At 47.1% G+C, this 14,216-nt stretch overlaps 1 protein-coding gene across 16 annotated transcripts in view; it reads right to left on the bottom strand.

Annotated features, from left to right (window-relative positions):
• The window catches only part of MAGI1 (membrane associated guanylate kinase, WW and PDZ domain containing 1), a 559,916-nt gene that overhangs the window by 109,882 nt on the left and 435,818 nt on the right, over window positions 1-14,216 (bottom strand). For all 16 annotated transcript variants that reach the window (XM_059663036.1, XM_059663038.1, XM_059663040.1 and 13 more), the window contains exon 3: window positions 926-1,045. In XM_059663036.1, the coding sequence (XP_059519019.1) occupies window positions 926-1,045 (120 nt within the window). The remainder of the gene's footprint in view (window positions 1-925; window positions 1,046-14,216) is intronic.

The following is a 14,216-nucleotide window of genomic DNA, read 5'->3' as shown; positions in this document are numbered from 1 at the left end:
TCCCCCACATCTGGTTTTGACCTTGCAATCTCACTCGTGGTATCTCATCCTATAGACATGATTCCACTTGTGTGAAATGATTTATCTCCACACTACTCAATGTAATAGTACTCTGAAATATTAAAAATATTTATCAAAGGGAGCTAGTTAAATAGTTATAGTATGCCCACACAAAGAGAGCATACAGCCACTTAAAAAAGAAAACAAGAAGTGCTCTCTTACTGAACTGCAAAGATTGTAAGACACACTGTTGAATAAAGTTGCATGCATGCATTATATACTACCTGTTGTGTAAAACAGGGAAGAAATAAGAACACACACATAAAACACACACATGTAGTGCACACACACACACACATATTTACATAAAGAAATTTCATAACAGTAATCAGAAACTAAGAACATTAGTTGTAGTATTGAAAGGAAAAAGAAATGAAAATTAGGCAGGTGGTAACTGGTAAATGGAAGAGATTCGTTAATGAACATTGTAAATATTTTCTTTATGAACCATGTGAATGTATTATCTACCTGAAAAACACATTAAAATTAATTAGTAGTAAAAATGGCATTCCATTCCTTTCCGTCGAGATGAAAACAACATGCCCTAAAGGTCCCATTTTGTGACTGATCGAGTCTTCTTCCCCTTCCTGCTAATACCACACATGCCCACATTGATAAACAAAACACACATATTTAAATTAATAAATTAAATTGGAAAACTTGTAGAAGAAGAAAATACCACAAAAACTAACTACTTTTAAAGAGCTACACAAAGCCTCGTCCACCTATCTTATTATTCACAGTAGGGTGGCCTGCAGTCTCCTCTGGTGTTAGACCTCACTAGTGCACACAGCCCTTCTGCCCCGATGGCCTGGCTCCCCTGGGGGCTGGGAGAGAGGTGTCCTCGCTGCTGGGAGCAGCTCACCTTCATAGGTGCCGACCTCCAGGAGAGTCCCGCTCTGCTCGAGGTCCAGGAACTCCTTCACAGTCAGGAAGTTGTAGTCCACGCCGGGCACTTCTCCTTCCCTGGGAGAGCGGGTTGTGCCTGCAGCAGACAAGACAAAGGCACAAGAAACCATCACTCAACTAGAACAGGAAGCGCCACATCCAGGTGTAATTAAAATAACCTGTTCAGTCAGCCGGCGTACCCGGGACTTCCAGACCGATCTGCCCAGACAGGGACCTGGTGAAGACAACTTCTTTCTAAGGAGTGTCCCCACCTCCACCCACCTGCGCCTGGGACTCGCAGACAGGAGCAGAGAGAAACAGGCACAGCCAGGTAGCCCAGGGAGAGTTTCATCCTTTTAAAAATGCAGTGAATGAAGAAGGCGAACTGGATTTTAAATATATTTTATTGATTTTTTTACAGAGAGGAAGGGAAAGGGATAGAGAGTTAGAAACATCGATGAGAGAGAAACATCGATCAGCTGCCTCCTGCACATCTCCTACTGGGGATGTGCCCGCAACCCAGGTACATGCCCTTGACCGGAATCGAACCTGGGACCTTTCAGTCCGCAGGCCGACGCTCTTTCCACTGAGCCAAACCGGTTTTGGCGAACTGGATTTTATACAGAAAGCGTCCGTAATCAGCAGCTTTGAGGATTCTGGTAACTACTAAAGCGTTATCCACCTTAAGCTCAAAGCCTCCGGGGTTTATATTTTTATCACAGGCCTTGAGACTCTTGTGTTCCTCAGTACATCCGGCAAGTTCCAATGTAATGAGCCCTTTGCAGAAAACGGCACCCACCACATAAACACAACCGTGGGGAAGCCCGATTGCCCAGGATCTGCGCCTGGATATCTCCCAGGGACAGAATAACGCGCTGCTCTCCATGTAATTAATATGTTGGGTAAAAAGGGGCCATCCACAGTTCCGACTAGAGGGAAAGGACACTGCATTTTGCTAAAAAATTCTCCCCCTGATTTAAGCTGGTTATTCTCACAAAAATTAACAAATAGACCAATGCCTCTTATGAAATAACCATATCGAGCCCCTAGCGCATGTGAATCACCAGCTCAGGTGCTGGCTGTAGGCCTATCATCTTAGTGGAAGCTCAACGAAGCAACAAGGAGATGTGTGGTTTAGGCATTAAACCAGGAAAAGAAAATAAACCAAGATGCAATTATGAAGTGTGTACCAGGAAACCATATTAAATATTATGAAACACCCAAAAAAGCAAATGATTTCGGCTCCCACCTTCAAGTTAGGGGAGGTAGCTAACAGAGCTCATTTTGAAAGGCCCTGTCACCCACGCTGCTTAGCAGATCAGTGTTTTCCTATACCATGAGCAGGGATTATCCCCTAGTCCTAGGAATGTGAAAGCCACTAAATTACCAACTGCATGCACCTGGTGGCTCGCATGTTCCCAGCACAGTGCAGTCTCTGATCACATGTGACTGACCATATCCACACGCCTGCAGTGCTATCCAGAATGTCCTTCAGTTAAAAAAACCAACACATCTGCATGTTTTACTCAAGATAAGTGCATTTTTATATGAGCCCAATTTTCCTAATATCTGAAATCCGAGTGTTTTAATAGCTGCGAATTTTCCATAGGATGATTATATTACAAATCTTTGCTTATCACCCAGCATGCTGCGCTGTCTGGTAGAGCAGCCTGCTTGTGGAGTGTCAGAAGTCCACTCTTGTACTGTTTCCTAGTTGGTTCCATTTCTGGCTCCCCTGGCATACAATGACAAGTCCCTTGAGGGAGCTCACAACTTTTCAATGTATATCTCATGTCAGGCCCACAACAGGCACCCAGAAACACCAAGAATATCACATGGCGTTGACAAGCAGGGGCCTGGAGTGAGCAATGGGCTCATGGTCTGGTTCCCCAGGTTGTGGTGTTGGGCAAGTTCCTTAGCTTCTGTTATTTTTCAGTTTCTTCATCCGCAAAGTAGCGATCACAATAGTAACTCCACCATAGTTGTGTTGTGTTTACTGCATGGGATGATCCTTTTAGAGGACTTAGCTCAATGATCATTAGCAGATATTACAGTTTATAAACAATAATATAGTTATTGTTACAATGAAATGAGTTAATAAAATCTTAGAGTTCAAATGATTTATACATTTACCATTATATAGATTCTTATATCCCATTTATTTATTAAACTAGAGGCCCAGTGCACAAATTCATGCACCAGTGGAGTCCCTCTGCCTGGCCTGCGGGATCTGGCCAAAACCGGCTCTCTGACATCCCCCAAGAGGTCCTGGATTGCGAGAGGATGCAGGCCAGGCCGAGGGACCTCACTGGTGCACAATTGGGGCTGGGATGGGTTGTGGGAGGTTGGCCAGCTAGGGAGGGGCTGCGGGAGGGGTCCAGGGTGTGTCCAGCCCATCTCGCTCAGTCCTGATCAGCCAGACCCCAGCAGCAAGCTAAACTACCAGTCAGAGCGTCTGCCCTCCTGGTGGTCAGTGCACATCATAGTGAGCGGTTGAGCAGCCTTAGCATATCATCAGCATATTACGCTTTGATTGGTTGAATGGCTGACCGGACACTTAGCATATTAGGCTTTTATTTTATAGGATATTTACTGAGGTCCCAACAGATGCCAGGCACTAATTTAGGGCCTTGGAAACACTCATGACCAAGACAAAGCCCCTACTCTAATGGAACTTACATTTTACTATGAAAGAAAGATAGAAAGCAAATATGGATGTGAAGAGATACAGCATTTAATTTCAAGAGGGAATAAGTCTTTTGTAGGAAACATAGGTTAAAGCAGTGGTTCTCAACCTTCCTAATGCCACGACCCTTTAATACAGTTCTTCATGTTGTGGTGACCCCCAACCATAAAATTATTTTTGTTGCTACTTCATAACTGTAATTTTGCTACTGTTATGAATCATAATGTAATTATGCGATATACAGGATGTATTTTCATTGTTACAAATTGAACATAATGAAAGCATAGCGATTAATCACAAAAACAATATGTAATTATATATGTGTTTTCTGATGGTCTTAGGCGACCCCTGTGAAAGGGTCCTTTGACCCCGGAAGGGGTCGCGACCCACAGGTTGAGAACCACTGGGTTAAAGCATTAGAAAGTGTCTCAGAGCAACATAGGTGAAAGGGCTTGGAAATGTCTTGGAGGAAGGAGGGAGGGTGGAGAGGAGAGAAGCTACTTTAGATTGGTGATGAGGAAAAGCTGGCTAAGGAGGTGCCATCAAAACTGAGAGCCCTGCAAAGGTGATGGTGGGAAGAGCATTCCTGGAGGGGATTCAGGTTCAGGTCTTTGATGTGGCATAGGGTTGGCATGTTGTGGGTAGGGCAAGAAGGCCAGAGAAACTGCCGCAGAGCAGTGAAAAAGAAGTTGGAAATGAAAATGAAAGTGAGGGGCCAGGTTATGGAAACCAGAGAAAACACTTCCTGCTTTATTCTAAGGGGGATGGGAAGACGAGTGATGCCACGATTCATTTTTAAAGGATCATTTGGCTTTACAGAGTTGAACAGGCCATGAACAGAGTAGCAAGGGTCCCAATCAGGTGCCGTTACAGTGCCCAAGTGAGAGAAATCAGGGCAAGGACAAGAACACTAGGAAGAAGGTGGAAAGAAGCAATCAGATTTTTATCACAAATCGTTGAGCATCTTGTTTTTTTCTTTTTTAAATCCTCACCTGCGGACACGCTTAGAGAGGAAGGGAGAGAGAGGGGAAACATCGGTGTCAGAGAGAAACATGGTTTGGTTGCCTTCCATACGTATCCTGACCGGGGACCGGGGATTCAATCCACAACCTGGGCATGTGCCCTTGGCTGGGAATCAAACCAGCAACAGGACAAACTCAACCGACTGAGCCACTCCAGCTGGAAACTGTTGAGTATCGTAAGTAGCTGTAATGTAGTCCATAGCATAGATGTGTTAAAAGTATGTCCACTCATTGGGCCACACGAGGTCTATATTTTTAAGATAGAACTTGCTGATGGAGTGGACATGATACTGTTGTAATTATCCAGTCATTAATAATAGGAAAGGGGCAAAGGGAAGCCAGATATTATAGGCATGTCATTTGGGCAGCTTCACCAGGAAGCTACAATTCTGCACTCCCCAGGGAAACACCAGCCCATTCCCTGCAGATCACTGGGAGAAGGGGTCCAACCAAGGGGAGGTAGATGCATGCCCAGCGAAGTCGGGGTGACATAGGAAAAGTACTCGTCTGACAGTCAAACCTGGGGAAAGAGATGCTTGATACATGCATTTGGGGGTACATAATCCCCTAGGCCAGTGGTCGGCAAACCCATTAGTCAGCAGAGCCAAATATCAACAGTACAACGATTGAAATTTCTTTTGAGAGCCACATTTTTTAAACTTAAACTATATGGGTAGGTACATTGTTATTAACTTAATTAGGGTCCTCCTAAGGCTTAGGAAGAGCCACACTCAAGGGGCCAAAGAGCCGCATGTGGCTCGCGAGCCGCAGTTTGCCGACCACTGCCCTAAACAAAGGAATCCCCTCTCCTGTTGCATTGGACTCTCGGCTCCTGCTCCCTTGCATTCACCCTGATTCCTCCATAGCCATGTGGGCCTGTGGACCCCACAGGCAATGGGCCGATGGACCGCAGCAGGGAGCACAGCTAAGCTAGTCTGATGCAGGATGGACACTGCTCCGATACGGAACAGAAACTCTGGACACAACGTTGATTTTATCCCTACTGAAGCCCCAGCTGCACTCTTCTATGACTGGACAAAGGGAAATAGGATTTTGGAAACTCGGGGATTAAATCTACGCAAATAAAAATCACTCATCCTGCCGTGCGAGTCTTGGAAAATTCTTTCCTCAGAATATTGCAAGAGTTCCCCTCCCCTGAGCAACAGGTTGGGAGGGCCCCTGCCCCCCACACTTCCACCAGCAACAGATGAAGGGGGTAAGAAAAACAGAATAAAGACCAGCATCTAATTTTTTGACCTGGGCGAATGGGTGGTGCCATTTATGGAAATCAAGAAGATGGGGGAAATGATTTTTAGGGAAAAAGAATTTAAGAGTTTACTCTTAGAGAGATAAAGTTGGAGGAGATGCTTATTCGACACCTAGGTGGAGAGTGTGGACAGTTGGTTATATAAACCTCAATATCAGACTGAAGGTCGGGACATAAGCTTGGGAGTGATACTGAAAGGCAAGAGACCGAAAGAGCTAATCTAGGGAGAGAGTGTGAGACGAAGAAGCCGAGAAGCCTGGCTGAGCACGAGCACCCTGTGACGTAGTAACTGGGAGAGAAGCGCGGTCCTCAGTGGGGACTACAGGCAGCAGTCAGCACAGGATGAGGGTGCGATGTTGGAGCCAAGAGAAAGTTGCTCAGCCAGCTACTTGGAAAACACGAACAGCCGACATCATCGTGGGAAATTCCAGGCAGTGTAAGAATAGAATCTCTTTGAAACTTGCTGTGAGAGGATCTGTCCCAAATATGTTCTGTATGTTGCCATTAATTTAAGCCATCCGCCCACCCCACCCCCACCCAAGATGAGCATAAATAAAACCAAACAAAAGATTCCTTGGATTTTTAAAGTCTCCCCAACCCAGACAATGTGGTGGTTGTTTTTCCTCCTGCAGCTCTCTTATCTTTGCCATTTCTTTCAACCGTGTTTTCAGAAACAACTTGTCAGATTTACGTTAAAGACAACAATCACCCATGGGTCTTCATTTCCTGAAACGACTCAAAAAAATGACAAACTTGACAAATGCCACATTTTAGAGGAAAAATGAAACTAGCAGGTTCCCTTTCCCTCATGTAAATAAATATGCTGAGCCAGAGGGAGGGAGTGCGGGGTGGGGCAGTCTCCACCCACAAAGCCTTCAGGGGTTATTGCCCAGACAAACCCTTCCCACTCTGCTGGCTGCAGGAGGTGTCCTCCCTGTCACCCCCTGAGTAACCGCCTGGGTCTGGGCCAGCAGGACCAGGCCCCTTCAGTGACGCGAGAAAGGGCGGGCAGCGACTCCGCCTCCTCTTTTCTTCCAGCAGAATGACAGGCTGCTGCTGGACACACGCCTGGCAGATGGCATTTCAAAGGGTTTTCGGGAGCCATCTGGGGTGGGTACAATTATTGCAAACCATGCTTCTAACAAAGCCAGAAGGGTTACTTCCTGGCAGGAGAGAAGTAAAACAAATTCTATCATGTTTCTCAGGGACAGCATATTTAAAAAAAAAAAAATCACCAGGCTGACAAACGGGTTTTCTGCGGCCTTCAACACTGCCTTCTGCTCATCTAGCTAGACACCGGCCCAATGGTATCTGGTTGTTATTAGCTTTAAATAAACACAGTGCCCACCTCCCACTTGCAAAAGCAGAAAGACTACCGAGCACTAGGAAAAGAACCTCCCTTTATTGGATGCTTCCTCGTGTCTCAGGCGAGGTGGTAGCAATGAATCAGGTCTATTGTATCAAATCTTCACAAGACAGACAGAATACAAGGTAAGGGTTCCATTATGCTCCTTGTGCAGGTGGGGAAGCCGAGAGTCAGAGGAGTTCCCTGCCCAAGGTCACACGACAAGAGGCTGGGCAGCATGATGACCTGAGCACAGACATTCCGAGTGTGGCATCCCTCATTCCAAACCATCGCTGCCCAGTGGAACTTTCCGCCACAATAGCAACGGTCCCTGTCTGCGCCCTCTAACATGGTAGCTGCTAGCCACACGTGGCCATGGGTAAGTGCCAGTGTGACCGAGGACCTGAACTTTAAGAACTTTACATCTAAAGAGCACACGTGGCCAGGGGCAACCGGGTTGGCCAGCACAGCTTGAAACCCTAAGAGCATCCGGGCTGCCCGCACTGCACTGTGTCTGCTCTGTTGCCGCCAAAGCGTTTCACTCTCAGAATGACAGCAAGGACCACACTTGCATTACACAGCAGACATCTCCTACGCACACAGGAAAACCTTCCTTTTAAAAACTCTTCGATGCATTGAAAAATGGTCTAGGCCAGTGGTCGGCAAACTCATTAGTCAACAGAGCCAAATATCAACAGTACAACGATTGAAATTTCTTTTGAGAGCCAAATTTTTTAAACTTAAACTATATAGGTAGGTACATTGTTATTAACTTAATTAGGGTCCTCCTAAGGCTTAGGAAGAGCCACTCTCAAGGGGCCAAAGAGCCGCATGTGGCCCGCAAGCTGCAGTTTGCCAACCACGGGTCTAGGCTAACTCTGCTTTGTGCTAAAAATTCTATTTGGTTCCTACTGACTATGGTCTCTTAGGAAAAGCCTCCTTAGATATTTGTGACAGCACTGTTTGCAGAAAACAACAATAAGACCAACAACAAAAGCAGCCTCCCAAACAAAACATCCGAGTGCCCATGAATATAGGAGTGATTGAATGACCTACGGAGAGGAAACCAGACGTGACCTTCCTTGTCATCCAACTCTACAACCATGGCCACAGAACGGAAACCAGGTACAAGGCTCATCTGCTCTCTTCTTCTAGAAATTCTCTTGAAATATCCAGGTCAGGAAACAAAAACATCCTGGGGTGAGACACTGGCAGGCCATGCCTACAGCCACACGTCTGACACCATCTTGTTTCCAGGCAAGTGCCTGACCAAACTGTGTCAAGGCCAGACTGCTGCTAGTGGAGGAGCCGTTACCCTACTAAGATTAAATTGCTAACACTCACTAATATCTCCAGATGCTTCATTCCTCTGGGTCCTGCTGATCAAAATCTAACAATAGCCTTCAACAATGATGGTTACCTCGGCTGTCTCCAGGTGAAGAAAAAGCCAACATTTTCTCTAATAAAACAAGTGCTTGTGTTGCCTGGAATTGGTCACACACTCAGGAGAGCCCCGGGCTGTTCATCCTTTATGGATGGAGAGGAAGCACGTGGAACGTGGCCTTCACTCAGCTACCTCCTCAGACAACTACTGCCGTACCTCAGGACCGGCAGTCGTATTTACTCAATACCCCCCTTCAAAACAAGCTGCTTTTTAAAACAGATACATTCATGTAAAGAGGAAACACTTAACTGCCACACACCTATTCGTATGGATTTTTTTTTTAAAATTGATTTTTAAAGAGAGAGGAAGGGAGAGGGAGAAACATCCATGTGAGAGAGAAACATATATCGGCTGCCTCCTGCATGCTCCCTACTGGGGATGAAGCCCACAGTCCAGGCATGTGACCTGACTGGGAACCCAAAGGGCACACTTTCGGTGCAGGGGACACCCCCGACAACTGAGCCACACCAGCCTGGGCAGTGTGGATTTTGAAAAAGTCTTACAAATACCAAATGCTAGCAAAAATATGGGGTAACTGGAACTCCCATATATACATGTTGGCAAAAATTCAAAATGGTATAGCCACCGGGAAAAAAATTGGCAGTTTGCTAAAAAGTTAAACCTCATTTTACCAAATGACCCAACAATCACACTCCTAGATATTTACCCTAGAAAAATGAAAACTTAAGTTTACTCAAAAGCCTGCGTACAAATGTTTATAGCAACTTTATGCATAATCACTCAGAACTGAAAAACAACCTAAATGTCCTCCCGTGGGCGAATGGTGCATCCCTACAACAAACTCCACTCAGCAAATGGCAGCCGCACACCACACGGCAAACCTTGAGTACAGCGAGCTAACTAAGGGGAAGAAAGCCAGACTCAAGAGGCTGTACCCTGAGAGCCCGGTGGTGGCGGTAAACGTGCTGCCAGCTGTGGGCTGCAGGTGACCTTGAAGGGGCATCGAGAGGGGCCTGGGAGGCGGCTGTGCTGTGTCCTGAGCGCCGTGGAGGCTGAAGGGCTGTCATTTCTAAAAACCGCCAGAACTGGACACCAAAGGGTGAATTCCACTGCTTATCATTTTTTTGTAAGGAAACACTTAGCATTAGGTGAAGTGGAGAGTCCGTTTTTGGCCTGCCACAAATAGCAACTAAAGAGAAATACAATAACAATAAAATAAAGCTATTCCACTTTGCCTAGAGCCTGAGGCGCTGAGCCTGAGAACTGCACTCTCTATGACAAAGGGAACTGACAAACAGTAGGGAGGTGTGGATTCCTGTTAGTGCCAACGGAGACTTTCTCCTTAACACCGTTACAAGGGTTTTAGAAATTACAAAGAAAACCAGCTTCTCGCTATTGGACTGAATGCTCAAGCAGCATCTCGAACTCGGCCTCGTCACCTCGCTCCTCCCAGCACCACGGTGAGCACCGCGCCAGCTCAGCTCTGCCTCCCGGGAAAACAGCGGCGAGTGGGGGGGCTTCGGCTGTGGAGCTGGATGAACCTAGTTTCCAAGTCCAACTCCACCACTGACTCTGTGAAGAATTGAGGTTACCAAATTTTCCGTCTCAGTTTCTTCACGGACAGGTCAGAGTGGAAATAATAAAAATATCTACAGCTCAGGGTTCTGTGCAAACGTCCAATCAGGCCCCAGCGACGCAGACCCCATCAGTGTCCAGCATGTAGGTCAGCATCCGAAGCAAACAAGTGGTTGATGTTCATCTGGCGTTGATTTGGTTGCCTTGGAAACTGGGATGTGAACTTCAACAACACTCTTGGAGATATGCTCCTGGAGAAAAGCCTCCATGCTTATGACGTAGCTAATTACGTATTATTTTGTATTCATGCAAGATGTCCCCAAAGCCAAACCCGTATCATTCTTTGGATTCTGGCCGTCGGTTAACCAAGTTCTGTCCTCTGGCTAGTCTTCCTGCCTGTGTACTACTTCAATCCTCGCTGTTTCCAAAGAGAAAGGAGGGAACATACCCGCTACAGCGAAGCAATCGTTTCCCCAGAGGGACAGTCCGGACTCCTTGGCTCCCAAGTCATGCATGATCTCGTCCTCTTCCCATCCTCCCGGAAGTGCAAACCTCCTAGCACGGGCCCCGCAAACTCCTCTCCACGAATAGGTGCCTTTTTCTCAGAGAGCCTGGTCATCAATCAAGATAAGGATGTAAATCTCCTAATTCCCCAAACAGAGATTTGGAAACAATACGCCCACAGGTACTGACCACAGCCTTATGCACGGCAGGGACTCGAAACACGAGCGGCTTTTCTCTGCGGGCCTCACCGTGGCAGCAGGTGGAGCCGCGAGCGTGCGCCCTGCGTGTCATCTTCCTGGATTTTTAATAAAATGCGCTCACTTTTGCCAAAGCCTCGGTCTCGTTACTACTGCTAGTTAACATGAAGTGCCCATGGGGAACTGAGGAGGGAGCCCCACAGACCTTTCCTCCTAGAGAAGGTGCCGGTGCTTACACCAGTCCACCAGCTTCGTGCTTGTGCCTCTCACATCCACCTTCCTTGGGAAGGCGGCTGTGGCCCCGGCCGTGCGGCTCAGCTGGTTGGAGCAACATCCCACACGCCGAAACGTCTCGGCTTCCATTCCCTGTCGGGGCGTGTAGGGGAGGCAGCTGATCGATGTTTCTCACATCGATGCCAGTGACTCCGTCTCTCTCTTCCTTTCTCTTTAAAATCAGTGGAAACATATCCTCAGGTGAGGATTTACAAAGGGGGGTGGGGGATTGGGACCGACTGTCTATAATTGTGAGGCATAACAGGAACACTTGGAAGGCATTCAAGGCGAGGGTGAGAAGAGCTAAAGATAGAGGAAGCATGAGGCTCAGCCCTAATATGACTGTTGGAAGCATCTCCTCATGAAAGAACACAGAACAATACTATTATTAATAGCTACTATCGACTGAGCATTTACTAGGTGCAACTGCTAAGTAATCCTCAGACGACAGTATCCTGATGCTTGGCAAGAGTTAAGGTCTTTAGAATTACCCACTTCCCAGTGCATGCTTACTCTCTTATTCTTCTAACACTACTTTTCAAGTGCCTATCAGGTATGTGTCACATACTGTGTAAGGTGGTGGGGGGTGAGCAAGACAGAGGCAGGCCCCCCTCTGAGAAAGCTTAACGTCTTTGGGAAGGATAAAAGCAAGTAATCACAACAAAGATCAGCAAGTGAGATGATGTAGAAACTCCAGAAGGCTCTCAGAGCTCTTATCAAAGGGACCTAAATGTGAGAAGACGCAGGCATGAGAGGAAAATGTTAAAGAGCGAAAAAAACACTTCAATGTGACCACAGGAGAGAGTTGGACAAGGTGGTCGGGGAGCCACAGGAAGGGCTGGACATATTCTGTGGCTCAAACTGAGTGTGGGGGTGGGGGCTGGAGGGGGGACAATGGGGAGGCGGTGAAACCCAAACACTGCTGCTCTCAGATGCAACAGCTGTGTTACTCAGGATGGCCACAGGAATGAATGTTCTTCAGACTGTCAGTGTCGCTGAGCATCTCACACACATGCGCGCGCACACATACACCAGCTGTGCTGTTTCCAGCAGAACAAAGCTGAGAAGGTAAGGTCCTTGTTTTCAAAGAGCTCGGGATCTACCGGGCCTGTGTCCAATCAGAATGGATGCCTTGTTATAAACGGAAAAGCAACTACAGGGGCATGACTGATTAAAACAAAAAGAAACAAAGAAGGGGGCCTAATCCCAGGGGCCGCTGGAACCAAAGCTGTGAAGCTGTTCTTTGCTGCTCCAAACACGCTGATCAGCTAATGGCCTCACTCTTCACTCCCAAGGACTTGGCACCAGGTCTGGAGGCGCACCTCAGGTGTCAGCCTGATGGGGTTCAAGATGCCTGGTTACCCCGTAACACGTTCTTTCTCAGTGTGTCTGTGAGAGTGTTTTCTGAAGACATTAGATCAGGGGTCCTCAAACTACGGCCCGCGGGCCACATGCAAACACAAATATTCTATTTGTTCCTGTTTTGTTTTTTTACTTCGAAATAAGATATGTGCAGTGTGCATAGGAATTTGTTCATAGTTTATTTTTAAACTATAGTCCGGCCCTCCAACGGTCTGAGGGACAGTGAACTGGCCCCCTGTTTAAAACGTTTGAGGACCCCTGCATTAGATGAAGTCCACTGAGAGGCGTTCAGCCACCCGGTGAGGATGGGCATCAGTCAACCCGTCGGGGCCTTCACAGAACAGAGGCAGAGGAGGGCTCCGCGCTCTGCCCGCGCTGAGACCCAAGCTCTTGCACTCAGGCTGCCTGGCTCCTGGGTCTGGGCCTTCGGCCTCAGATCGTGACTTGCACCATCGGCTCTCCTGCGTCTCCAGTAGCAAGGGCAGACTGTAGGGCAGTGATGGCGAACCTATGACACTCATTTTTTTTGGTTGATTTTTCTTTGTTAAATGGCATTTAAATATATAAAATAAATATCAAAAATATGTCTTTGTTTTACTATGGTTGAAAATATCAAAAAATTTCTATATGTGACACGGCACCAGAGTTAAGTTAGGGTTTTTCAAAATGCTGACACGCCGAGCTCAAAAGGTTCACCATCACTGCTGTAGGGCCTTAGGCCTTCATAACCATGGGAGCCAATTCCTGTAATCAAGCACTCAGTCACTCAATCGCTCGCTCTCTCTACATATGTGCATGCACAACCCTCCTGGTCCTGTTTCTCAGGAGAACCCTGGCTAATCCACAGGCAACATAAATTGAGCCTTTAGAGCAGCGGATCTCAACCTGTGGGTTGTGACCCCTTTGGCGGTCGAACGACCCTTTTACAGGGATTGCCCAAGACCATCCTGCATATCAGATATTTACATTATGATTCATAACAGTAGCAACATTACAGTTATGAAGTAGCAACGAAAATAATTTTATGGTTGGGTCACAACATGAGGAACTGTATTTAAAGGGCCAGAAGGTTGAGAACCACTGCTTTAGAGAAACACCACTTTGACTAGCGTGGCATCCCTCTCTGCAAACCGCCAATCCTCATGGCCAGCGTCAGGAACAGTTCCCTATCCTTGTGTCCTGGTCAGTCACACAGAATACTCAGTAGTTCCCTATGTCGTGAGTGGAATACTACCAGGCTGCTCCTCAGCCGGTGTGTAAAGAGAGTTATTTTGCTGCAGCTACAACTCACATGCTTGGGATCATGTGACCCTTTCGGGTTCCACCTTGCCCGGAGGACCACTACGCGACAGAGGCACCAAAATCTCATTAACCAATCACATCTACAGCACCTGAAATTGGGACGGGCTTGGCACGTACTCCGTGGTGCTGATGATTCGGAAAAGTGCCCTGGATACCAGAGGTGGCAAGCGTCTGGCCTGGTGCTCAGCTTCTCTCTGAACAACTGCGACTCGGGGTGAAGAGAAAGCAGCTCTGAGTGGCAGATCCAAGTGAACTGCCAAGGTGGTTCCACAGGAACCGTTCCAATTGGCCACACATCCTTTTCTTGGACGCCAACTGTCCTTTGTTATT

This window comes from Myotis daubentonii, chromosome 14, assembly GCF_963259705.1.
Source record: "Myotis daubentonii chromosome 14, mMyoDau2.1, whole genome shotgun sequence".
Classification (NCBI taxonomy): Eukaryota; Metazoa; Chordata; class Mammalia; order Chiroptera; family Vespertilionidae; genus Myotis; species Myotis daubentonii.
Note: the sequence above shows the minus strand (reverse complement) of the source record. Positions and strands in the feature narration are given on the sequence as shown.